General features: G+C 34.6%; 1 protein-coding gene across 2 annotated transcripts in view; it reads left to right on the top strand.

Moving 5' to 3' along the window:
* fbxo11a (F-box protein 11a) overlaps positions 1-25,734 on the top strand; it is a 39,411-nt gene that overhangs the window by 12,061 nt on the left and 1,616 nt on the right. Inside the window, exons 2-21 of one of the 2 annotated variants that reach the window (XM_058795155.1) lie at positions 5,966-6,093; positions 6,461-6,542; positions 6,638-6,782; positions 9,151-9,280; positions 9,634-9,717; positions 10,569-10,701; positions 11,281-11,387; positions 11,532-11,643; positions 12,542-12,648; positions 12,745-12,882; positions 15,604-15,821; positions 15,926-16,106; positions 17,202-17,324; positions 21,079-21,164; positions 23,291-23,367; positions 23,465-23,608; positions 23,694-23,804; positions 24,608-24,715; positions 24,803-24,911; positions 24,994-25,092. In XM_058795155.1, the coding sequence (XP_058651138.1) occupies positions 5,966-6,093; positions 6,461-6,542; positions 6,638-6,782; positions 9,151-9,280; positions 9,634-9,717; positions 10,569-10,701; positions 11,281-11,387; positions 11,532-11,643; positions 12,542-12,648; positions 12,745-12,882; positions 15,604-15,821; positions 15,926-16,106; positions 17,202-17,324; positions 21,079-21,164; positions 23,291-23,367; positions 23,465-23,608; positions 23,694-23,804; positions 24,608-24,715; positions 24,803-24,911; positions 24,994-25,092 (2,422 nt within the window). Of the gene's footprint in view, positions 1-5,965; positions 6,094-6,460; positions 6,543-6,637; positions 6,783-9,150; positions 9,281-9,633; positions 9,718-10,568; positions 10,702-11,280; positions 11,388-11,531; positions 11,644-12,541; positions 12,649-12,744; positions 12,883-15,603; positions 15,822-15,925; positions 16,107-17,201; positions 17,325-21,078; positions 21,165-23,290; positions 23,368-23,464; positions 23,609-23,693; positions 23,805-24,607; positions 24,912-24,993; positions 25,093-25,734 lie in introns of both variants that reach the window. The other variant, XM_058795154.1, reaches the window with a different exon arrangement.

Raw genomic sequence — 25,734 nt, 5'->3', positions numbered from 1 at the left:
GATGATTGTAATTTTAATGGTAAAAGACTAACAAATGGTTCATTAAAAACCTGTTAATTGGTTAAAAACTGTTATATATCTAATGAGTCATTTCATGCAGTTTTACTGCTTTTTTTACGCTGTTAAATATACAGTTGTTGTAAGTAAAAAAGAACAAGTCGTCCTGTAATGTTCAGTGAAGAAACTGTAAATTCATTCCCAGAATTGACACTTCACATTTGATGTTTTTTCATTTATATAAATGTTGCTTTACTTAAATTTTTTCTGATTAGTTATGTACATTAGGGTTTTATGTTACATTTTTAATTTGATTTGTTAATGTTAAAGCTCATTGCATTATTTCAGTGTCATGCTTGTTACCATGATGGTGTTTTGGTTGATATTACGATGCACCTTCTAGCTTCTATAGTGATTTGGTATATAAACTTTATTTTTTTACTTTAAGTTTAATCTGTAAAACTTCAAATATTATTGCCATATTTTTTTACTTTCTTTTAAATTAAAAAGTAAGATTTGGTTTTACTGTAAAAATTAGTTTGATTTTGAGCACTGTCATTTTAGAAAATCGTCCTTGAGCATACCGTCTGATGCTGAGACTACTTGGAGAAAATGTAGATAATCTATTTTTTAGGTTTAACCAATTAAATCACAAGCCTTCTGCAATGGCAGATCTTTTTGAATTGGCGTTTTTTCAGAGGTGTAGGTGCTGTTGTTTCTGTTGTCTCAATGATTTGATGTTCAATTAGAGGACATGACATTGTGATGACATGGCTTTGAAATCCTCTTGATTTGATTACTGTTAGATGCTTTCAATTTCTTCATAACAGCAGTTAGTTTCACTTTCAGTTCAGGCAGACCTCATTTTGTGTGTTTCAAGACGTGAAGGAAACACGAAGAGATGCTAAAAGCCTTCAGCAATGAGCTGTTTTGTTCATCTGGATGTGAGCCATACGGTGAAGCTTCTGTTGCACTGCTGTGTTCATCAAGCTATTATGTAGCTTTGTAGACAACATGGTGTTGAAATGAACCCTGTTTAATGTCGTCAATTGTTCCTGCTATCATTGTGCACGATTGATTGGTGAACATCTTTCATTTCAACATTATAAAATGATTGTTTTGTGTTACTCCATGTTCTCTTTTGATGCTTTAAGAAATCCAGCTCAAATCTGTATTTCATATCCATTGCAATCTCAGTTCAGTGCAGTTTCATTCGACTTAAATCTGTCAAAAGATCCTCGTTTTTGTCTGGCGTACAAATCAGTGATACAAATGGAGAGATGCTGTCCTGTATGTGACCTCCATCAGATGGGGAGGGTTTCCATAGCAATGACCATAGAGAATATCACTGCAATATTGTACTGTGGCAAGTAAGTGTATTGTCAGATGTGCCCTTTAGAGATCCCATCAATTACAGAAGCTTTTTCTCCTCAGCGGTTGGACAATTAAAGGACTAGTTCACTCAAAAATCAGCTTTTTCTCACCCTCATCTTGCACCAAAACGTTTGACTTTCTAGCTTGTGTGGAACATAGAAGCAGATGTTTAGCAGAATGTTCATGTTGTGTTTTCTTATGCAGTGAAAGTGGATGGTGACGTGTCAGACTCTGAAAAGGACAAAAATATACCATAAAAATTAAATAGTGTCCACACGACTTGTGCAATACATTTACTTTTTCTGAGGTGAGAGAAAGACTGAACTTTTTGGTCTGTTGTTCTTGTTTTTGTTATAGGAGTAGTAAATCAATGTAGAATTTCTATACTTCTGTGTGTTGACCTGACGAGTGCACAATTTTATAAAATCTAAACATTCAGTGAAATAACATTATTTAGTGGGGAACAAATAGAAGTGAATAAGTGTACGACTAAATCTGGTAAAATGTTGCACATTGCTCTTTGTATTGTTGTAAAATACATTAATGAAAACAAGTAAATGTATTTATACAAGTCATTTCTTTTAAAGGTATAGAACAGTAATGAAGGCAGCAATATATTTTAAATAGGAGTCCTATCTATCATATGTTGCTCCCTCCATTACTGTGCTATGCATTAGATTATTAATAGCCTCTCTTTTTCCGTCCTATCATAGGACAGAACAAGAAACGCTATAAATAATCTGTCGTTGCGCAAAAGTATTATAATATGAAAAGCTCCAATGCAGAGCAGCACAAAGCGCTTATGCTCATCCCGTGCACAGAATGAGTCACAGCGCGCAGCTCCGGATAGAGAAGTTCAAAGCACAATGGAAAGAGATATTGATGCGTAGTTTATTAAATCGGTGCAATAGTTTGAGCCTTTTTTTTTTATATATATATATATATTTTTTACAGTTTTAAATTTCTGTTACTGTGCTCTCTTGGAGAAAGATTCATCATTACTGTCGTAACCGTATGCGACACAGTTTGAATGCTGAATGGAGGATGACAGACTGCTGCAGCAGAGAGAAGAGTTTACTTGAATTTAATGACTTAAGTATTCATCTGTATGTTACATTAATCTATGCATGTTTCAAGTCAATACGCGGCGCAGGATGACTTAATGTGAATGTATCTGAAGGGAACCGACTGTCCTCAGAAATGTGTCGTTGGCATTTTAATTTCATCTAAACTATAATTCCTGATAAAGCAGCGTTTCTGAGCGCGGAGCTGCTTTGTGTACAGCGTTTCCGGGGAAACCGCAATATTTCAGTGCTCCTAAAGCGCCACCTCGTGGCAGAGAATGATTTTGCATTTCCAATAAGCCTTTCTTGCTGTTTATGGTCAGATCAATGCAAATATCAACTCATGTTTTTACGCAGCAAACACATAGAGTTGTAAATGAGAAAGAAGTTAATATGCCTTCTAAAAATTTAAACAATTAAGACAGTTAATTAAAGTTATTAAATTAACAGTTTATATGCTTGATTTATCCCTTTTCATAAAAACAGTTGAAATGCTGTAAGGTTTTTGTGAAAACCTGTATCTGAACTGTAAATCATGTAATTTTATGGCTCAATACTGTATGTTACCATAGACATTGTCCAACCCCGCTCATTCTGTGTTCATTTTACTTGTGCAGCTCTTAAAATGGGTCATAAATTGCCTTAAATTTATTTTTAAAAATTCTGCAGATACCCTGTAAATAGTGAAATAAGATTCCTTCCTTCATATTTGTTGATATTTGTGTATTGAAAATATTTTTGATTTGACATTTAAACTCCAATCTGACTTTCTATATTTAAAAAAAAAAAAAAAAAACTTTTGAATTTGGGCTAGTTAAATTAATTTTCGGGCTACCAAACTCTGAAGAGTACCTGCCCGAAGGGCTACCAGGGATTTTGAAATTTTGCGAGCCCTGAGCATAAAATTTGGTCGTCATTGCAGTTTTTTTTGTTTGTTTGTTTTTTTTAACCAAGAAGGCAGCACAAGTTGCCATTTAAGTGTGAAATACACCTTCACATCTTTTTGAGCTGGTTATTTTAATATCATTGAGATGATGATATAGTTTTTTTAAATTAATATTTCAATTAGTTTTATTTTTGATTTTCTGATTTTATTAAAATTTTTGTTAGTTTTAGTAATTTTGTTCTTCTTTGTCTTTTTTTTTTTTTTTAGTTATATGTCTATAAAAATATGTTTATAGTTTTATTAATTTTATTTCAGTTTTAGTCATTTTGGTATGTCAAGTTAAATAAAAAAAAAGAGAAATATTGGCTTGACAACTACCTGAAATGATATGAAATAAAATGGAATAAATCAATCAATAAATATTTAAATTATTATTTCAGTTAAAGTTTGTTTCAAGCAGCGATTATTTTTAAATGATTTTTTTTTGGTTAACTAAGTTATGAAGAAAGATACTAAGAAATGTTGGCTTGGCAACTACCTGAAATAAAATGAAATAAAATACAAATTAGTATAAAATTAAATATAAATGATATTCTAAACCCAAATGATTATTATTTCAGTTTAAGTTTATTTCAAGTAACGATTGTAGTTAATTTTAGTTTTAGTTAACTATAATAACCCTGATTTGAGCCAGTCAGACCAAAAAAGATTTAGATCACCATATTTATTTTAGTAACTAGGCCAATACCGCTGTGTGATGTCTACGGTTACCAGTTTCTGAATGAACTCGGCTTTTATGTTCTATCAGCATCCTCTGAAACGAATCTGCCGTTTCTATTTGAAGAGGTGCTGTTGGACCTGCAGGAGTCTGGAGAGGAAATACGGTCTGTGTTTGTGTTGCGTCTCGGGTTTCAGGCCTGTTTATCAAAGGGATGCCACACGGCTAATTCACCCTGGATGGGTGTCACGGCCGCTCCATTCAACCTCTGCCTCCTTTGACCCCGCTTCTCGGCGTCACCTGCTCCGTTTGCCGCAGCTGCCGAGGAGATCAGCCGTGTGTTTTCGGAGAAGGTCACAGCCTCTCTGCTGTTTTCCTTCCCAACTGATTCACTGCTGCCTTACAAGTGTGTCGTACAGTGCCTTGATGAGATTTCAATATGCCGTTAAACTCCCAAGTCCAAGTTGTTCCACCTTTTGCTGATCCGAGCGTTTATCCCGGGGAAGTGCATCAGGACGAGGACTGGAGTTCTTAATCTTTCATTCGGCCTGAATTATTGAAGTCGCTTGTTTGAGCTGACTTTCACTGACGCTGTAGATGTCTGATTACAGGGAAAACATGAGTTAAAACAATTATGCAAATATTGATTATGCATCCACCGTATGGTGATTTAGATGAGTTGAAGTACATTCTGGAGCATTGAGGCAAGACCCTGGGAATTGGTTTAGCAGGGAACATGCTGTTTTTCATTATTTCTAATGACGAAGTCTTATACTGGTGTCTGCACACAATTGGTTGAGGTTGTTCTTGATGTGTAGAACAGCCTTTGGGATTTTGGACGTTTGTTTCCCTGGCTGTATGTGATCATCATGCTTGGCATTGTGTGAAAAGTTAGTTAAACATCAATTTGCACACTTTTAAGTGCTAAAAGTATAACTAAAAGGAGACTTGGGGTGGGACAAAAACTGATTCTCTGATGCATCATGATTCTCTCTTCAATGATTATGAACAATTTTTTTTATGATGCAAAATTAATGTAAACGGTCAGTTATAATAGTAATTTATAGAAATATATGTAGAAGAAAACGAAAGTCCCTCATTGCGTTTGTCTGGACAATTTTCAGATACTTAAAGCACTTTTTGTTCATTGTGTTTCTTTGTTCCCCGTTTTACTTTATATTATATTTACTTGAAGCTATATTTAGTTGGTAATCTTAACTTGCCATGGTTTTGATTTTATTTTTCATTTGTAAATATTTTTGCACAAATGCACAAATAATTATTTTCTAAAAGTAATTATTTTAAAAGTAATGTAATAAATGCTCAAATAAATTGAATATTTTAAATTGGTAAACTCATTAATTGTTTTGATTTATGATTAATTTGTAATAATTTTTAAAAAGTATTTATAATTAAGTAATTTAATATGCACAAATAAATTTGATATTCAATGTCGGTAAACTCATTAATACAAAAGAGAGAAAAAATTTGATCAATGAATTGTTTTGGAATCAGATGGTGATTCATTTCAGAAATGGATTATGAGGTGCTTAAAGATTCTCACCCTTAATGCAGACTGACATACATTCAGTGTAAAAAGCATGCACGGATGTGTACTTTGCAAATAGTATTTCATACATATTACCATTGAGTCTTGGAGGCTTTGTTATCTGTGATGCTCTTATTCTAATTTTGCATGCTTTATAGAACATAAGTTCAGGCTTCTGTCCAGAAATGTCTGCAAATATTGTTCTGTCCATCAAAGAACTGAGCTGTTCTTCCCAAAAACAGAATAAAGTGCTTTTATGCGGATGAATTCTCACTTATCCGATGTGACCTTTGGTGATGATGTTAAATGTAAAGGTGTGCTAAATTCTTTTTTATTATTTTTCTTAATGAGCTCTATATTTAACTTTTATTTTTCAGATGAGGAAGTTCCTGCCGAGATGGTTGCAGAAGAATCTGGTCAAGGCGCTCAAAATAGTCCGTACCAACTTCGAAGAAAATCTCTGTTACCGAAGAGAACAGCTTGTCCAACAAAGACCAACATGGAGGTGCGTAAATGCTGCTAAACACCGGATGGACACGTTAGAAGTTTTAGATTTAGATGTCTTCAATATTAATTCAGACTGAAAGAAAAACAGCAGCTTTAATGCAAAAGAAATATATATATTTTTTTACCCAATTTCAGGTTTATTTTTTCCCAAATTCCGTTTTTTTGTTTTGTTTTAATTTATATGGATTACATAACCCTACTTTGATTTATTCACTCAGAATTATCTGTTATTTTGTAAATTGTAAATTCTTTTATTCTGCAATTCTGTCCGTGTTTTCCACATTGCAAAAATCATGTAGCCCTACATGCATGGAAAAAAAAAAAAGATTCTGTATGTGAGGTTAAATATCTCTTCTTGTTCAAAGGGTGCTTCCACGTCAACAACAGAAAACTTTGGGCATCGGGCAAAACGTGCCAGAGTGTCAGGAAAATCACAAGATCTGCCTGGTAATGCACATCAGACTCGATTCTGCTCACGGCTGAAATGTTGTGATATCAGCTTCAGATGATTTTTCATTAACGCCGGTTCTCTTATGCTCCAGTCACCCCAGCAGAGCAGTACCTGCAGGTGAAGCTTCCAGACGAGGTGGTTCTGAAAATCTTCTCCTATCTGTTGGAGCAGGACCTGTGTCGAGCGGCCTGTGTGTGTAAACGCTTTAGTGAACTGGCCAATGACCCCATCCTCTGGTAGGTTAGGTTACTGGACTAAAATGCATGTTTTTTGTTTTTTTTTCTCAATCAACTAAACAGCCATTTCAGCCAAAAATATTCAAAATGTTTAATGCAAAAATAAAACGCAAAGAAGTTACAGTAAAAATATGATCAAGGCGTTATTTCCATGCTTGAAGTTGAGTACAAGGAAGAATGTTGAATCATTTTACATTTATGCAATTAGCAGACACTTTTATCCAAAGCAAGTGTCCATTTCAGTAGATTTTATATATTTTCATTGATATGCACTAGTACAACATAAACCGCAAGAAAGAGCATCTACTTCAATAATTTAATAAATGAAATTAAAATTCCTCATAGAGACTTTTTTGAACGGATTTATATAGATAAATCAGTTTTTAACGAATTCATTGAATTGACTTCATGGAAATGAATCAAATTTAGCTGCTCAAAAGCCTTTCAGAGGCTTTATGAATAAATACAGGATTATATTAGGAATATATTGAAAATAAAAGCAGTATTTATCTAGTTATGTACTTCAACAATTTAATATACGAAAAAAGTAGTGCTGTCAAACGATATATACATAATAAATATACACAGTAGATACATATATTATGTAAACATACTTTTATTTTGGATGCGATTAATCGTTTGACAGCGCTAGGAAAAAAAGCTATATTTCTTCACTCAATGACTCAAATAAATCATTGAATCACAGTTTTTAGCCAGTTCATTGAATCAGACAGTTTGAACTGATTCATGGAAGTGAATCATTTAGCAACTCTAAAGCTTTTTTGCCACTGAAGTTCAAATCAGAAACTTTATAAATACATCTGTCGTAACTTTTTTATGGGATTGAAAAGGATGGCTTGCAAAAGTAGTGTAATAGCCAAATACAAAAAAAAAAAAAAAAGTATTTATAAATTTGTCAGGCCATACATCTTCAAACTTATTTGAGTGATGACTCAAACAAATCAGTGAATCACAGTTTTGAATCAATGAATTGAATTGGGCAGCTTGAATGGATTCATGGAAATTAATCAAATTTAGCTAGTGCTGTCAAATGATTAATCGCGATTGATTGCATCCAAAATAAAAGTCTTTGTTTACATAATATATGTGTGTGTACTGTGTATATTTATTACGTATATATAAATACACATACATGCATGTACATATTTAAGAAAAATGTTCCGTTTATATATTAAATATATTTATATGAATATAAATATATACATGTAAATATTTTCAAAATATATGCTGTGTGTGTAATAAAAATATATATATATATATATGTATGTATGTATTAGGGGTGGCACGGTACATGTATTCGTCCCAAACCGTCACGGTACGGGCATCTCGGTTCGGTGCATGAGGTCTTACGACGAATACAGGCAATTCACCCCCAATCCAGAAGGGGGCGCCCGCAGTAATGCAACGCTGTTTGATAACCGCCAGCAGAAGAACAGCGAATGCCATGAGTTGCGTACTTGAAAACAAAGCCCCCAGACAGTGATCATGTGCTGATTCTGAATGCATCTGACAAGGGAGTATACTTTAAAGGCTTGCGCACTCAACTGTTTGCGAAATGGGGCTTTGAGCTCGTGTATCCTACCTCTCTCATTCTGCACAAATCCAAATATTCCATAATATTTCCATATTTGCGATGTAACGTATCTGAATGCTAAACTATTATTTATTATGTAAATGATAGGCTTTGTACTTCAGTCGCGTTCCAACGGTGACACAGAGGCGCGCGCTGATGTTTGGTTCACTGTATTTTATTTTGATAAAAGTACCAACTGTGCTGTCAAGTTAGCAATGCTGGAACTGGTGTGTGTGTGTGTGTGTGTGTGTGTGTGTGTGCGCACTCCGGCGCGATCACTTCAACTGTTTCCTTACACCAGCAGAATCAACTTTAAACACTTATTGTCTTATTAATAATCACTGTATAAAGGTCTGCTTTTATTTATGTATACTCACAATGAAAACAAAACAGATTTTATATATATAACTTGTAATAATATTTAGTATTTTCACATCTAGATGGAAAAATTGTCACTACTGTCGGTTCAAAATAAATGAAAAGAAACTGAGCATAGTAGATTCAACCCCCCGTTGTACCAAACTCGTATCGAACTGTGACCCCCGAACCGTATATATATATACTTCTATTTTGGATGCTATTTTAGAAACTTTGAATTTGCTAAATAGATATCACAAAGTTGTTTCATTTTACATTGGCACTGTTATTCAATACATCGTCTACCATGGTGCATGAATACGGTGATCATTCAGTAGCAGGGTAATGCTACCTAATACTGTCAGAGTGGTGTTTTGTAAGGGTCACTGATCTTTATTCTTCTCATCTGGTCTGCAGGAAGAGACTCTACATGGAGGTTTTTGAGTACACACGTCCCATGATGCACCCCGAGTCTGGGAAGTTCTTCCAGATCAACCCAGAAGAGTATGAACAGCCCAATCCCTGGAAGGAGAGCTTTCAGCAACTGGTACTGTTCCTGTCATTCATTTCTAATAGGTTTTGGGTTGAAAACAGTCATAATTTAATATTTAATGACCATTTAACACACGCTCTGTGACCTTGTGGAATTAAATGGACTGTTTCTGTTTTTCTCATTTGACTGCAAGTGTTATTGTCAATTTAATAGTAAAACAATGCATATCTAAGAATGAGAGATTTTAGTCTTTTCCCCCTGAATCTGAAAGAGGACAGATGGTGTGGTAATGTGATAACTAGGAAGATCTCGATGTGTCAGTAATCATCAGTTTCATCAGTGAGCTTTATGAGAGCATATTTCTGAAGAAGCACAGACTGATGGATCCCTGACCTTTGTGTTTGCAGTATAAAGGCGCTCACGTGAAGCCCGGCTTCGCAGAACATTTCTACAGCAACCCGGCCAGATATAAGGGACGAGAAAACATGCTGGTAAGTCCTAGATCATCTATTGATGCATTATATGGCTCGTTCATTAATTATAAACACAAATGGCTTGTATCTTGTATAAAATGACATTTCATAAATGTGACCCTGGACCACAAAACCAGTCATAAGGGTCAAGATTTATACATCATCTAAAATACATCATACATTGATGTATGGTTTGTTAGGATCGGACAATATTTGGCCGAGATTCAACTATTTGAAATCTGGAATCTGAGGGTGCCTTTAAAGTTGTCCAAATGAAGTTCTTAGCAATGCATATTACTAATCAAAAATGAAGTTTTGATATATTTACGGTAGGAAATTTACAAAATATCTTCATGGAACATGATCTTTACTTAATATCCTAATGATTTTTGGCATAAAAGAAAATCAATAATTTTGATCCATACAATGTATTTTTGGCTATTGTTACAAATATACCCCAGCGACTTAAGACTGGTTTTGTGCTCCAGGGTCACAAATGATTACATTTATGAATAATAATAATAATAATGACAACTATAATTTAAAAAATGAAATTAAAAAATATACTTTTTTTGGTTGGTTGCCCATTAAAAACTTATCCTAGACTGTATGATAATTTAATGTCTAGATATAATTGGACTTCAAGCAAGTCTATAGGATTTTTTTTGTCACCCACCAGGCAAAAAGTAACAGTTTTTTTTTTAAAGTAACAGCCCACCTCCCATTCCTTTCTGTAGCACAAACTCTGCAGGACAAGTTAAATATGTAATGCTAGGAGGTTGTTCGAATAACAGCATCAAATTTAGCTTGATCCTTATTTAGAGATGCCGTGATCTGTTTTGTAATCCTGCTTTTCACTTTTTCCTCAGTATTATGACACGATTGAAGACGCTCTGGGAGGAGTTCAGGAAGCGCACTTTGACGGTTTGATATTTGTCCATTCTGGGATCTACACAGACGAATGGATCTACATCGAGTCGCCCATCACAATGATTGGCGCTGGTATGAGTACGCATATGAGTCTTTAGCCATGTCAATATTTACCTACAGTACCATTCAAAGGTTTGGGGTTGGTATGATTTTTTTTAAATAATTTTGAAAGAAGTCTCTTCTGCTCACCCAGGCTGCATTTATTTGATTAAAAATTGTGAAATATTATTACAATTTAAAATAAATGTTTTCCATTTTAATATATTGTGAAATGTAATTTATTCCTGTGATGCAATGCTGAATTTTCAGCATCATTACTCCAGTCTTCAGTGTCACATGATCCTTCAGAAATCATTCTAATATGCTAATTTGCTGGTCAAGAAACATTTCTTATCATTATCAGTGTTGAAAACAATTGTGCTGCATCATATTTTTGTGGAAACATTTTTTCAGGCTTCTTTTTAATGAATAGAAATTTCAAAGGAACAGCATTTATTTGAAAATCTTTTGTAACATTTATAAATGTTTTTGCCACTTTTGAGCAATTTAATGTGCATTTGCAGAATTAAATGAAGTAAAGAAATCTTACAGACTTACTGTTTGATTTTCTCCTGTATAACCTAAATATTAATCGTACATCTGCTTTTGCAGCTCCGGGGAAAGTAGCGGATAAAGTCATCATCGAGAACACTAGAGATTCAACGTTTGTGTTCATGGAGGGGTCAGAGGACGCATATGTAGGATATATGACAATAAAGGTGAGTTTCTTCATATGCCTAGACGGTTAAAGGAAAAGGTCACCTAAAATGAAATTCCTGTATGCATTCTTTCACGCACAGGAATTACTGCAACAGTTTTTAGGTAGACGTGCATATGATGTATATAATGGGTTTCTATTGCAGTTCAATCCTGATGACAAATCAGCTCAACATCACAATGCTCATCACTGTCTGGAGATCACCGTCAACTGCAGCCCCATCATTGACCACTGCATCATCCGCAGTACCTGCACAGGTGACCACAGCGGCTTCTTTCTTTTTCCTCCAAATGTGTTGGTTTTCCTGCATTCATATATTGCATGTTTGTTGAACTGCTCAATAGTGAGTTCAGAAGTCAATCATCTTCATTACTGTTGCTCAAACTTGTGGTTAGGGATTTTACTGTATAATTTTACTGTATTGGTTTGGGAATTTACTGCATAATACAGAATGTTACAAAATTTGGAAAAGTTTTGGATGAATAAATCAAAAGTAGGGCTGTACACTTTTATCAACTAGTGTTTTTGCAAAAAATTAAAAATAATTGTTAAAATTTAATTTGATTACTTTTCAAAATATTAAATTAAATTGTTAATGTTTTATGCCTTCATTTGATTACCACAGATAAGTGTATGTTAAATCAAAAATCCAGAAAAAAAATGCAAAAAAAAAAAAAATCATTGTAATAAATTATTAAATTAAAGTTTTAATAAATGCAACTAATTAGATGAATTAATTAAAACAGGAAACACAAAATTTGTTAGGTTTTTAATAAATTCTTGTATTATTGTATACATTTTTCTGTTAATTACACATGCTTTGTAATAGCCAAAATTTAATTAACCATTAAAATGGAAACCAGAAAAATTTAAATGGAGAAAACTGAATCCATAAAATTACAATGCTAACAGAATTTGGATTAAAATTAAAATAATTTCACAGGGCCTTACTTTAACCCTAAGGGCTGGTTCACACAGAACATGCTTTTGCGTACCTTTGTCCTGCTTTTTAATTGTTTTTCCTGAGTAAACATGCGTAATTTGTCCTAGAAATCGTGTATATTTTGAGATTTTGAATAGCGGTTTAATGTGTGAAGCCCTTCGGTTGAGCTGTGTGGTGTCTGATGCTGACGGTGGTGTGTTGTCTTCCTGCAGTGGGCTCTGCAGTGTGTGTGAGCGGCCAGGGAGCATCACCCACCATCAAACACTGTAACATCAGTGACTGTGAGAACGTGGGGCTCTATATCACAGACCATGCGCAGGTAATATGAAGCTCTGTCTGGAATATTCCCTCAGGTTGGTTTCTGTGGTAGATGAATCGCAGTGCTTAGCAGTCGCTCTCTCCGTTTGCTCTGCAGGGCATTTACGAAGACAATGAGATCTCCAATAATGCTCTAGCAGGGATCTGGGTGAAAAACCACGGCAACCCCATCATCAGACGGAACCACATCCATCACGGCAGAGACGTCGGGGTGTTCACGTTTGACCACGGCATGGTACAAACCTCTCCGTCTCTACACACCACAAACGTCCACAGACTGACTTTAATAAGAAATAGAGAAATTGGGGATATTTATGAATAGGCTAATTATAAATACAATTAATTAAAAGAATATATAAATATGCATTTATTATCTTATTTTTAAGATAATAAATTTTAAGATTTTTAAGTTTTCAATTAACAAAAGCGATTTTTAATTTTTCTGTTATTTTAGTATTATTTATATACTATAGTATTTATTAATGTTTTAAATTAGCTTTTATTTTTTCAGTTTTCATTTTAATGTAAGAGTTTAACTTTTAGTAATTTATGTTGTGCTATTGTCATTTTTATGAGTTTTTTATTTTTCTATTTAACTTTAACTTTTATTTCTATTTTAGTTTGTCTTTTTAAAAACTTAAAAAATAGAAATGTTGCCTTGGCAATGAACTGAAATATTCAAAGTACTTCATGACAGCTTTTATAATCTTTATATATTCAAAAAAACTTAATAGCTTTCTATTTGAGTTTATTTGTTTTTGTTAACATTGTTTTTTTTTTTTTTTTTTTTTTTTGTTCTTTTATTGTTTTTTAAATGTATCTATATAGTATTTCTTAATTTGAATTTCAGTTTTATTTTTTAATTTTTATTTGTTTTTAATTTTTTATTTTACATCTAGTTAAACTAAATGAAAATGAGAAATGTTGCCATGGTAGTGTAAATATAATATTATGGCCCGGTTTCATAGACAGGGCTTAGCCTAAGCCAGGATTAGGCCATAGTTCAATTAGGACATTTAAGTAATTTTTATAGGGTTGTTCCGATTCCGATACTAGTATCGGAAATTCCACCGATACCACAAAAAATTCTGGCATCGGTATCGGCGAGTACTTGAACCCATGTACCGATCCGATACAATTTTTAAACAAGACTTATGCCCGCTAACTTTGCTTAACGCTGCAAATCGGAAATCAATTCTTCTTCGCTGCTCAGAATGCAAACACAGGAAGTTGTGCACAAGCAACCACTATTTAGAGCAGTGAAGAATAAATACAAACGTGGTAGCGCATAGCCAGTAAATCACTCGCATATGCAACTAAATCTTCACCCTGGGTGACTAAATAGTGTATAATATTAGCCACTGGCTAATAAATGCTCAGATTATACTCGCCAGTGTGTTGAGTTGGAGGCTATGTATAAGTTTAGCACAGATATATTTTCACTCGCTGAACACTCTGACCAAGCGCTTCAGAGTTTCACTCTCCGTCAAGCGATCTGGGCCATTTATCAGTTCATCTGAATGAATGCGCAGAGCAGCGCACCTGTATTTGACGTACCGTAAGCTCTAGTGTGAAGTGCAAGACTCGCCGTCGCTTTGCTTTTTTCCTCACACGCAAAAAGAGAGAGAGAGAGTCTTGCATGTAGCGCGTCAATTCTGCTTGGTATGTAAACGATATTCTTTGTTGTATTTTCCTGTCAGAATAACGGAGTTCCTTTGGAATTCTTGAGCTTTTAAGAACTGCCGGTTCTCCGGTAGTAGGCGGAGCTAATGCGCAAGCGACAATCTCATTGGCTGGCGCTCACCAATAATCGTCCCTGTTTTGATTTCAGCAAATCAGTTCAAGCGAACGCAGACAACGTGATTAATATTCATGAATCCAGCAGCTCGTTAATCCTTAGTGCGTTTTATATTGTTCTTAGTAGGATTCATAGTATGATTATTATCTTATCAGTATTATTGATAGTTTCCCCCCCATTTTTTAGAGAAACACTCAATTACCAAAAAAGCACCACCACCAGTTCAGTTAAAATGACTGTATTCATGGTTACCAAGTTTTAATTCTAATTGCTAAAGTTATATCATTAAATAATACTTGATTATCATAATACATTTATAATGCTTGACTGACTGATGTTAAGAGTGTACTTTTAGATATTTAAATAGATGTGCCATTTTCCAAACATTATATATTATATTTTTTTGTTTACTCGCCAGACTATCTATCTATCTATCTATGGTGAAGCACACCATAAAATAATTGTATCAATTCATACAGGGCTAGTAGTACATACAGCTGTATAACCAGATACACACCCAGGTATCAGATCAGCACTCGGTATCGGCCGATACCCTGAGCCTAGGTATCGGAATCGGTATCGGGAAGGGAAAAAGGGTATCGGAACATCTCTAAATTTTTATAAACATGCCTTAGAAAAAAACATTACTGGTGTGCATCTTAAGACAAAACAAAGGCACTGACATGTTTTAAGATCAGTCAGTGCAAGTTTCTTTCAGTTGAAACAGCTCAGACTTACATTTTAGTCTAGGACTAGGCTTAAGCCTTGTCTGTGAAACCAGAGGAATATATATTAATAAAATGCATTCTTGATAATATTTTGAATTTGTTTTATTCTCATATTTGCTGTTTTCATTTTGATTTGAATTAGTTTTAGTAATTGTGTGTTTATTTTTAGTGGTTTTTTTAATGTCTGCATAGTTTTTGTAATTATTATTTGTTTAAGTTTTAGTTATTTTGTACATCAAATTCAAGTTGAATATTTAAACTAACTTCAGCTAGCTGACAAAAAAAAAAAAATATATATATATATATATATATATATAATTTTTTTTTTTCCAAGTAACTTTTTTTTTAATGGTTTTAGTTAACTAATTCTGAACTTTGCAAAACAAGACTTAGAAGTGTGTGTTTGGTGACTCTCTGGCTCCCTCTGCAGGGCTACTTTGAAAGCTGCAGTATCCACAGGAACCGGATAGCAGGTTTCGAGGTGAAGGCGTATGCTAACCCTACGGTAGTACGCTGTGAGATCCATCACGGACAGACGGGCGGCATCTACGTGCACGAGAAGGGCCGAGGCCAGTTCATCGAGAACAAGATCTATGCAAACAACTTTGCGGGCGTGTGGATTACCTCAAACAGCGACCCCACGATCAGGTGAGAGACTCATCAATAAACACACATCTAATCATATCATACTGCGATATCTGTACAGTTACACTGTGTATGCTCGTTATAACCCCTCTTTTGATCAATCACAGGGGTAACGCCATATTCAATGGCAACCAGGGTGGTGTTTACATATTCGGCGATGGCCGAGGTCTCATTGAAGGGAACGACATCTATGGCAACGCTTTAGCTGGAATCCAGATCCGGACCAACAGCTGCCCAATCGTCCGGCACAACAAGATCCATGACGGACAGCATGGAGGCATTTATGTGGTGAGTGAACAGACAAAAACATCTACCAGTCTTATTTTAGTACAAGGTCAGAAATTAAAGGCATAGTTCAGCCAGAAAGCAAAATTGTCATCATTTACTTACCTTCAAGTTGTTCCAAACCTGTATGAGTTTCTTTTATCTGTTGAACACAAAAGAAGATATTTTGAAGAACGTTGGTGACCAAACAGTTGCCGGTAGCCATTGACTTCCATAGTATTTTTTTTTTTTCCCCACAGAATGGAAGTCAGTGGGTTCTATCAACGCTACCAACATTTTTCAAAGTATCGTATATTATAGATTTTTATATTTGTATATTTTATATTATAATGTATATTTCTACCTTTTGTATGAGCGATTTTTATAATTACCTTATTAAATGTATCTGTGTTGTCTTATGTCATGCTTATTGAACCATGCACTTTTTATGCATTAGAAAAGCAAGACTTCACATTGGTTATCTTAGTAGGATTAAAAACAAAATGTTTTTTTTTTTTTAAATTGGGAATAAATAATATACTGAAAGCAAGCAAAGAACGTTCCCCATTATAGAAACACTCATTGACCTCAAAATCACCAACTTCTGTGCGCAGTTTTCCAGTTGATTGTGCACTACAACATAGATATTTTTGTATTTTATATTTATTTTTAATGAAATAAAATAATGTACATGTTTTGTTTTTAGATTTATATTATTTATTAGTTTGTCAATATTTATGCATTTATTATTAATTTTTATCTTTATTTTATATTATCATCATTATTAGTTATTTTTATATTAGATTATTTCATTTATTAGTTTTATATTATTGACTAATGTGCTTTTGCAAAAACTCGCATTATGATCAGTAAAGCTGATTACGCTGCATAATGTTTTTACATCATGTATGCAGTTTGTTGTTTATGATAAATTTAACCCCAACAGTCATAACTGATTTAGTGTAATTGTGCGGGGGCATATTTGCCCCAGTATCTTGAAATTGTGGGGCATTTTTGCCCCAAGCCCATGTTAATTTCCAACCCTGTTCTGGTCAACCAGGTTGCTCACTAAAGCATCGCTATAGACTGATTGTCTTGTCTCTCTGTGGTCTTTTGCAGCATGAGAAGGGTCAGGGAGTGATCGAGGAGAACGAGGTGTACAGTAACACTTTGGCCGGTGTGTGGGTGACCACAGGCAGCACACCTGTACTGCGCAGAAACAGGATACACAGCGGAAAACAGGTGCGTGTGCTTCACTTCCCTCGCTCTGTGTGACCTGATTCCACATGCACACTCGATATGGACTTATGGTCTCATGCAGAGATTGTGAGGTGTCCCTTTTATGACGGTAAAACAGTTGCAAAACTAGAGCTTGTTGATTTGAATGTGATAACTTGTCGTATTAATATTCATATTTGTAAGTTGAAATTTACACTCGCAGCTCTGATGTGAAAAGCTGAGTCTTTCGATTTGCACACACAGACAATACTCCAAACACCCGTGTTGTGAATTCGAAGTTGCAGATTATTAGTTACAAATGTGTAAAATGACATTCACATAAAGAAAATGACAGACACGCATGTGTACGTCATATTTACTTTTGCACTTCGGTTTTGCTGAACAACCTCAAGTCGGCACTTAAAGCTTCTCAGATCTGGCAGTACAACTTCAAATCCTAGCGCTTTGACTTTTGCTACTCCTTTCGTGATACTCCTTTAGCAAAACTCACTTGTGCACTTGTAAATGCAGATGCGAGAGAGCAGAACCAGGGGTGGGGCTGGGGTGGGAATGAAGCCACTTTATTGGTCGATGCCTGACCAATAACATCGGATGATTTCTTTGCGTGATGACGTCACGCAACCACAGCAGCAACAGCCAGTGTTTTGGTAGAAGAGCCGGCATGCACGGCAGAAGACTGCGGAAGCTGTCAGCTCACCTAATGGACGATGCTGGCTGCTGGGAAGCCGTGGTGGATCAGGATACTCCATTCGCGTCCTCCCGGCTCCCACAGCAGACTACATACTGTGCTGTATTGTAGGCCTAATGGTCTGTTTTATACAGTGATGTCCGTTCTAAATATGCAATTCCTTTTAGCAACATATGGTCTGCTTAAAGGGGCGGTTGACTGCTTTTTTTTCTAGGCTTGATTGTGTTTATGGGGTACAGTGTAACGTGTTCATGCTTAGTTTTTAAAAAACTGCCTTATTTTTCATATATGCGGTCTCCATTGTCATTTGAATGGGCGGTTGACTTCCTGTTTCTATGATACCACTCCCTCCTAAATACGCAATGGGCATAGATTGATGAGCTGGCCCAGTGTATTGTGAACTCGTATTGCACATTGTCCGGAAACGTCACGCCCCTTACGGGCAATAGTTGCATGTGCTCCGGTGGAAAAGCCTTGCAACATAGCCTCGCCCCTTTATTGCGTGTTCCCGGGGGGCGGAGTTTATGTAAATTTCAGGGTTTGTGATGTCACCAACCCGGGAAGTAGCTCGTTGTAGTCCCTACCAGTCGTAATTGTAGGCATTAAACAGTCTTTTCTTTAAAAGACGATATCTCCGTTTCCATTGAACTTTCAGCTTCGCAACTTTGCAGATATTGTTTACGCTCAATCAGCAACATTACACACAAACTAAAGTTAAAAAATGAAATTGCAATCAACCACCCCTTTAAGGGTTCTTATGGAAAAAAATGCTGCTATTTTTAAATGAAAATAAGATGATGATAAATCAACGTATTTTTGACATGAATAATATTGCACTATGAAATACTAACTCTTTTGAAGAGTTAAGCCAGATACAGTTGTAGAGTTTTTAGCGAAAATAAATTTGTGATTTTTATTTTTTTGGCATGGCGTTAAACACACACAAACACTGTGAAATACTAAGAGTATTAAATGATGTAGTGCTGCTCAAATGTTTTCACTAAAAGCTCTTTGCCTGGAAGCAAAGGTGCCAGTTGTGTGATATCATTTAGTGACGGCATGCACAAAACATGAAATAAACTGTACAAATGTATCTAATAACATTTTTGTAACCTGTGATGATTGTGCTATCCTCAGTTTCTTGTGTAAATAAATTACAATGGTAGACTTGAAGTAAAGGAGCATGCAAGAGCATGAAAAAAAAAAACAAATGTTGTCTGTTCTTTGACCACGTGATACACTGTGGACCTGGATAAACATCAGTTTGACACACATCAAACTATTATATAAAGGTCTTCCAAACAGATTTATTTGTATGATCAAATGTGCTGGCCTAACTAAGTCAAATTGTATGGGCAACTTCATGGGCAAAGTGTAAATACAACGGTTTTGGCATATACATACTGCTGAATGAAATAAGCAACCCATTGTCTTATGATTTTTTTTTTTTTTTTTTTTTTATACAAATGTGCATATTGGAGAAAGCTGTTAAACACATTTTATGTGTTGGCCTGTTCTGTTTACTTGATATATTACATTCATATCATGCATCATATTGGTAAGTTACTCACTTACCTTCATCAGTTTCATTTTCACTTGTGCCTTAATAGCTTTATATTGGCCTTAATGGTCATTATATAAAGTGGTTAAACAAATTCCCATGCTTTATTTATACTGCAATGTGCAGTAGGATATACATATGAAAGATGTTGCATTATTTGTCTACCAAATAATACTTGAATGACAAGATGAATGCATTGTCTTCAATAAAATCCTGTAAAAGCTAAGGATATTCAATGAAAATAGTTTCCAGCATTTTACAAATAACTGATACATGTGCATATTAATGTTTCTTCCGATCAATAAAGTGGTTTCATTCCCACCCCAGCACCACCCTGCTCTCTCGCATCTGCATTTACAAGTGCACAAGTGAGTTTTGCTAAAGGAGTATCACGAAAGGAGTAGCAAAAGTCAAAGCGCTAGGATTTGAAGTTGTACTGCCAGATCTGAGAGGCTGCAAGTGCCAACTCGAGATCGTACAATGAAACTGAAGTGCAAAAGTTAATGTCATACATGTGTGTCTGCCATTTTCTTTATGTGAAAGTCATTTTACACATCTGTAATTATTAATCTGCAACTTCGAATTCAAAACACGGGTGTTTTGATCATTGTGTTTGCAAATCGAAAGACTCAGCTTTTCACATCAGAGCTGTGAGTGTAAATTTCAATGTACAAATACATATATTAATATGACAAGTTATCAAATCAACAAGCTTTAGGGTTTTGCAACTGTTTTACTTCCATATACTTTTTTTTTTTGCCATTTTATGACTCAAAAGACCAAACCTGGCACGGGCTTAGGATTGCATTTGAGATGGAGTTGTTTTAAAGATAAAATTAAGATCTATAGTAAGGTCCGTATATATTTGGACACTGACATAATTGTGGCTCTGCATGCCACCAGAATAGAATTCAAATGAAACAATCAAGATGAAATTGAAGTGCAAACTTTAAGCTTTAATTCAAGGGTCTGAACAAAAATATAACACAAAATGCTTAGCAATTGCAATTATTTTGTACACCGTCTCCCCATTTTCAGGGGCTCAAATTGAAGTCTAACAATTGTCTGTTTCTCTTGTATGGAGAGATTCTTTGACCTCATGATGTGGTTCACAGCAACAGCCTCCAAATGTAAATGACACACTTAAAATCAACTCCAGACCTTTTACCTGCTTAATTGATGTAGAAATAACGAAGGAATAGCCCACATCTGTCCATGAAACAGCTTTTGAGTCAACTGTCCAATTACTTATGGTCCCTTGAAAAAGGGGGGAGGTACATATTAAAGAGCTCCAATTGTGATGAGAATACCCTCAAATTAAAGCTCAGAATGTGCACTTTAAGCCCATATTCATTATATAACTGTAAGTTCAATATGTTTTAGTCAACAGCTAAAATAATACAAATTGTGTCAGTGTCCAAGTATATATGGACCTAACTGTACGTCTAAAGCCTCTGGGATCTCTAGATCTTCTTGGAGTGATTTTGTAAATGTGTTTTTGTCCACAGGTGGGGGTTTATTTCTATGATAACGGTCACGGAGTGCTAGAAGACAATGACATCTATAACCACATGTACTCTGGAGTTCAGATCAGGTCAGTGACTTAACAAGCATTATGTAGGGATGGGCGATACTCAAATTTTATTTTCAGTTTCAGTGATAATGAAACAAGTAGAGATGCACCGATTGCAATTTTCTTGGCCGATTCAGATTTTTTTTGTTGTTGTAAGTGTGACCTGCCGATACAGATTTATGCCGATTCCGATTTTCTTTATAAAAACTATAATTATGAGCATATACAAACAAAAATCTATACTTTTTTTTTTAATGCAAAAAAGTATTTACATCATAAAAAAATGTTAAACATTACAATTCCCCCCATCAGGAGAAAGATACAGATGTTCTCTCACTTAAACAAGTCTCAAAATAAAGTGCTCTGTGACTAGAAAAAAGGTAGAAATAACAATTAACTGAAAAGGAGTTGCTGTACTATTAAAAAAAAAAACAAAAAAAACAATGTCATTTCCCAATGTTTCTTAAATTGTAATTTTTCACTAACTTTATTAAATGTCATCTTTCACATCAAATTCTTACATTGTTTCAATTAATTCAGTTAGAATAATAAGAAACTGTAGAGCTGTTACCGTTCAAATGAAATCAGTATCAACAAACTCCTGCAGGAAACACAGAAGCTGCATCTGAAGAAGCATTAGATGTATTTACAGACTGTTTGATGAAGCTGCGGTGCCATAAATACATTTACACTGCAAACTTTCGAATGCATAAAGAATTTTATAACATTAATTTTTAAAATATTTTTTAAACATACAAATGTTGGGAAAAATGCAATAGTTTTAAATATGAAACCAAACCAGTAGGTGGCAGCACATAACTGTATGAGTGAGTCATTTAGTCCTTCATTCAACAGATTCGTTCAAACGGCTGATTCATTCAGAGGCGAGGCAAGTGACTTCTGTCTTTATGAACGGGATACTGAATCATTGACTCACTTGATTCGTTCAAAAACATGGATTCATTCAGTAATGAAACACCGCTGTGTTGCTCGGAGACACAAAACCGTTCTGATGTGGCTTTGATTGGAACTATTTTCATCGGCAAAATTGAGCAAAAACAGTCAATATTGTCTCGTGCAATCGTGTTGAAACATTTTGTTCGTGCAGTGTTGCGTACCTAAATCATATATTATAAATGTCTTTTTATTTATTTTTTTTACTACCGCAGTATGCATCTGTAAGTTTCTGTGTGTGATGTTTTGATTCTGCACGAGTCTCTCTCACACACTCACTCAGGCTGCGCAAGCCTCATCTGGCACGACACAAATACATTATCAGTCGCTGTAAGTGTGACGTCAAAACAGACCGGTCCGGGCTGGTCAGGCGGAAAATCGGCTAATTCCGGTCCCTGGCCATTCGATCGGTGCATCTCTAGAAACAAGATAATCAACATGAAAATGTTGTGCCCCATTCAATATCACAATGATGCTCTCACTTTTGACCCTTTTTTCAGTCTTATATATATCAAATATAATATATTATTATTATTTATTTATATTTTTTGTGGATGTTAAACAAATGCTCAGTGGTGTGGAAGTGCACTAGTAGTGTGAAGTTTTGTTTTTTTGTTTGTTGTTGTTTAATCATTTATTTTATTTATTAGTTTTATTGGTTTAATTGATATATTTTCATTAGAATAATACTATTATTTTGTTGTTTTATTTTATGAATAGTTATATTAATTTCAATTAACAATTGAATTGTCATTTATTATATTATTTTACATTTTATTTTAAATTGTTTATTATTAATGTATTTATTTTTTTTACATTTATTCTCACAGTTCAAGGAAAGGCACTGTTAAAGACAAGTTTAGTTTAATGCAACAATCTATCTTTTTCAGTTTTATCCATTTTATTTTTTTATTATTTAATTAACATTATTATTTAAAATTATTTTTATATAATTTTTTTAAATATTTATTTTTAATGTAGTAATTTTTTTTTTTTTTTTACATAAAATATGATTTATTTATTTTAAAAGTTGAATAAATGCATGATGTTTCCAAAGTCAGCGAGTAGTTGTGTTAAGTAACCGTGATTATGAGTTTCACCATAATTGAGCAGCCACAGACTTATAAGACTTTTAAGTTATAACATGACTTAAAAAAAGGAATAAAACATGATATTTTTTGTTTTTCTTGTAGAACTGGCAGCAATCCCAAAATCAGGCGGAATAAGATCTGGGGTGGACAGAACGGAGGAATTCTTGTTTACAATTCAGGTAATATTTCCGTCATTGCCTTTTGATGTCTTGCTTGATATAAAGGCTCATGTTTCTATATTTCAGATAAATAAGTGTCCTCTGAATCTCTTGTCAGGTTTAGGCTTTATCGAAGACAATGAGATCTTTGACAATGCCATGGCCGGGGTTTGGATCAAGACCGACAGCAACCCCACGCTCCGCAGAAACAAGATCCACGACGGGCGGGACGGAGGAATCTGTATATTCAACGGAGGACGAGGTGATGCTCCTCTGCTCATATAATCTGTTCTGTTCTTCGGAGCGCTTCAGCTTCATGATGAGGTGCTCATCATTTTCTGCTGCAGGGTTGCTGGAGGAGAACGATATCTTCAGGAACGCTCAGGCCGGAGTCCTCATCAGCACTAACAGTCACCCTGTGCTGCGCAAGAACAGGATATTCGACGGTTTTGCAGCTGGTGCGTATTTTCATTTCAGTAATGTAACAGCTACTGCATCAACTCTGACTAGGTATTATAGGCATTTTCTAAACAAAAATCTTAACTTGATTTTATTTGAACAGGAAGCACATGGATAAACAAATGTTGTGTGTTTTGTTAGGATTGTGAACCCTTTCATTATGGTTTTTTATAGTAAACATTTTGTGTGTGTTTTTCTGCAGATTTGTGTTTTAATACATTGATATTTATTGATTTAGCATGACACAGTGCAGTTTAGCAACACGTAAAGACATGCTTTTTTAAATAATTCACTCGCTATGATTTTAGCATCAGTGGCATGTTATTATAGTTTTCATTAAAATTAAAAAAAAAAATTATTGAAGTTTAAATTTTTGTCATATTATATATGTATATATAAAGAAATCTAAAAAATAAAACGTATATCATCAAGGCCCAGTTTCACAGATGACAAGTTCAATTAGGACAATTAGGTGCCTTAGAAAAAAACATTACTGGTGTGCATCTAAAGACAAAACATGTTTTATGATCAGTCAGTGCAAGTTTATTTCAGTTGAAACAGCTGACTTGCATTTTAGTGTAGGACTAGGCTTAAGCCTGGTTTGTGAAACCGGGGGCTATTGTGTGTGTGTGTATATATATATATATATATATATTTTTTTTAAACTTCTAGAAATGTACTAAACTATACAAATGTATAAAACTTTGTTGTGAAAATGCTACTTTTTTTTATAGAATCTCAGATGAGATGCATACTAAATATTCATTATAGACAAATAATTGTTAAGCTCTGTCTGTTGCAGGTATTGAGATCACGAATCATGCGACGGCAACATTAGAAGGCAATCAGATTTTCAACAACCGCTTCGGTGGATTGTTTCTCGCGTCTGGCGTCAACGTCACGATGAAAGGTAAAGTGGAAGCATCTTCACTCACTTTTACTCACTTCATGATCCAGTGGACTTTAAGTGAACATTATTCTCATTTAATCTTCACAGACAACAAAATCATGAACAATCAGGATGCCATAGAGAAAGCGGTGAGCAGAGGTCAGTGCCTGTACAAGATTTCCAGTTACACCAGCTATCCAATGCACGATTTTTACAGGTAACGCTCCTCCTGAGAACCCATCTGAAATCTCAGTGTAAGACCGGCAGCTGCTTTCTCACGCCTCTGTTTCTCTGTGCAGGTGTCACACCTGTAACACCACAGACCGCAACGCCATCTGTGTGAACTGCATCAAGAAGTGTCATCAAGGGCACGACGTAGAGTTTATTAGACACGATAGGTCAGTCGTTCCCTCCAAGTATTACTTTGAGTTTGCTTTGCGTTTACTACTAAAACAAGAATTATTTTGCCTTTTAGGACCTTTTTTTTTTTTTTTTTAAGCATGTAATTTTCCTCCACATTAATGCAAATGTGAGGAGAAAACATTACTGCGTACAATTACAAAATGACTTGTAAAGTACATTTCTGTACCTCCATTAATTAATGCTGATTTAAAAAAAATATTGTCAAAAAAATACTACTGCATTTATAGATGCTTTTGCATTATAATGATGACAATTTGGAAGGAAAAGTGTCATGCAAATAATGTCACAATGTTATTATAATTCATAAATTAAATGCAAGGGCGCATAAAGAACTTTAAGAAAAATTCATTTATTTATTAATAAAGGGATAATAGGAGACATTTACAAGCAAAGTGATTTTATTTATTTGAACACAAAAGTACACTAGGCTTTTATATATTTTTGTTTTAATCTGTATTCAAAGAAATATATATTTTTATTTTAGGTGTTAAATATGATCCAGATATTTTTTTAAATAAAACTGAGTTTCTAACTGACCTTGTTTTTGGCTAATTATCGTAACTTCCAAGTAAAATTGGTACAAAATGACTTAATTGGTAAAAATATATATATATTTT

Source organism: Onychostoma macrolepis, chromosome 13 (genome assembly GCF_012432095.1).
Source record: "Onychostoma macrolepis isolate SWU-2019 chromosome 13, ASM1243209v1, whole genome shotgun sequence".
Lineage (NCBI taxonomy): Eukaryota > Metazoa > Chordata > Actinopteri > Cypriniformes > Cyprinidae > Onychostoma > Onychostoma macrolepis.
Note: the sequence above shows the minus strand (reverse complement) of the source record. Positions and strands in the feature narration are given on the sequence as shown.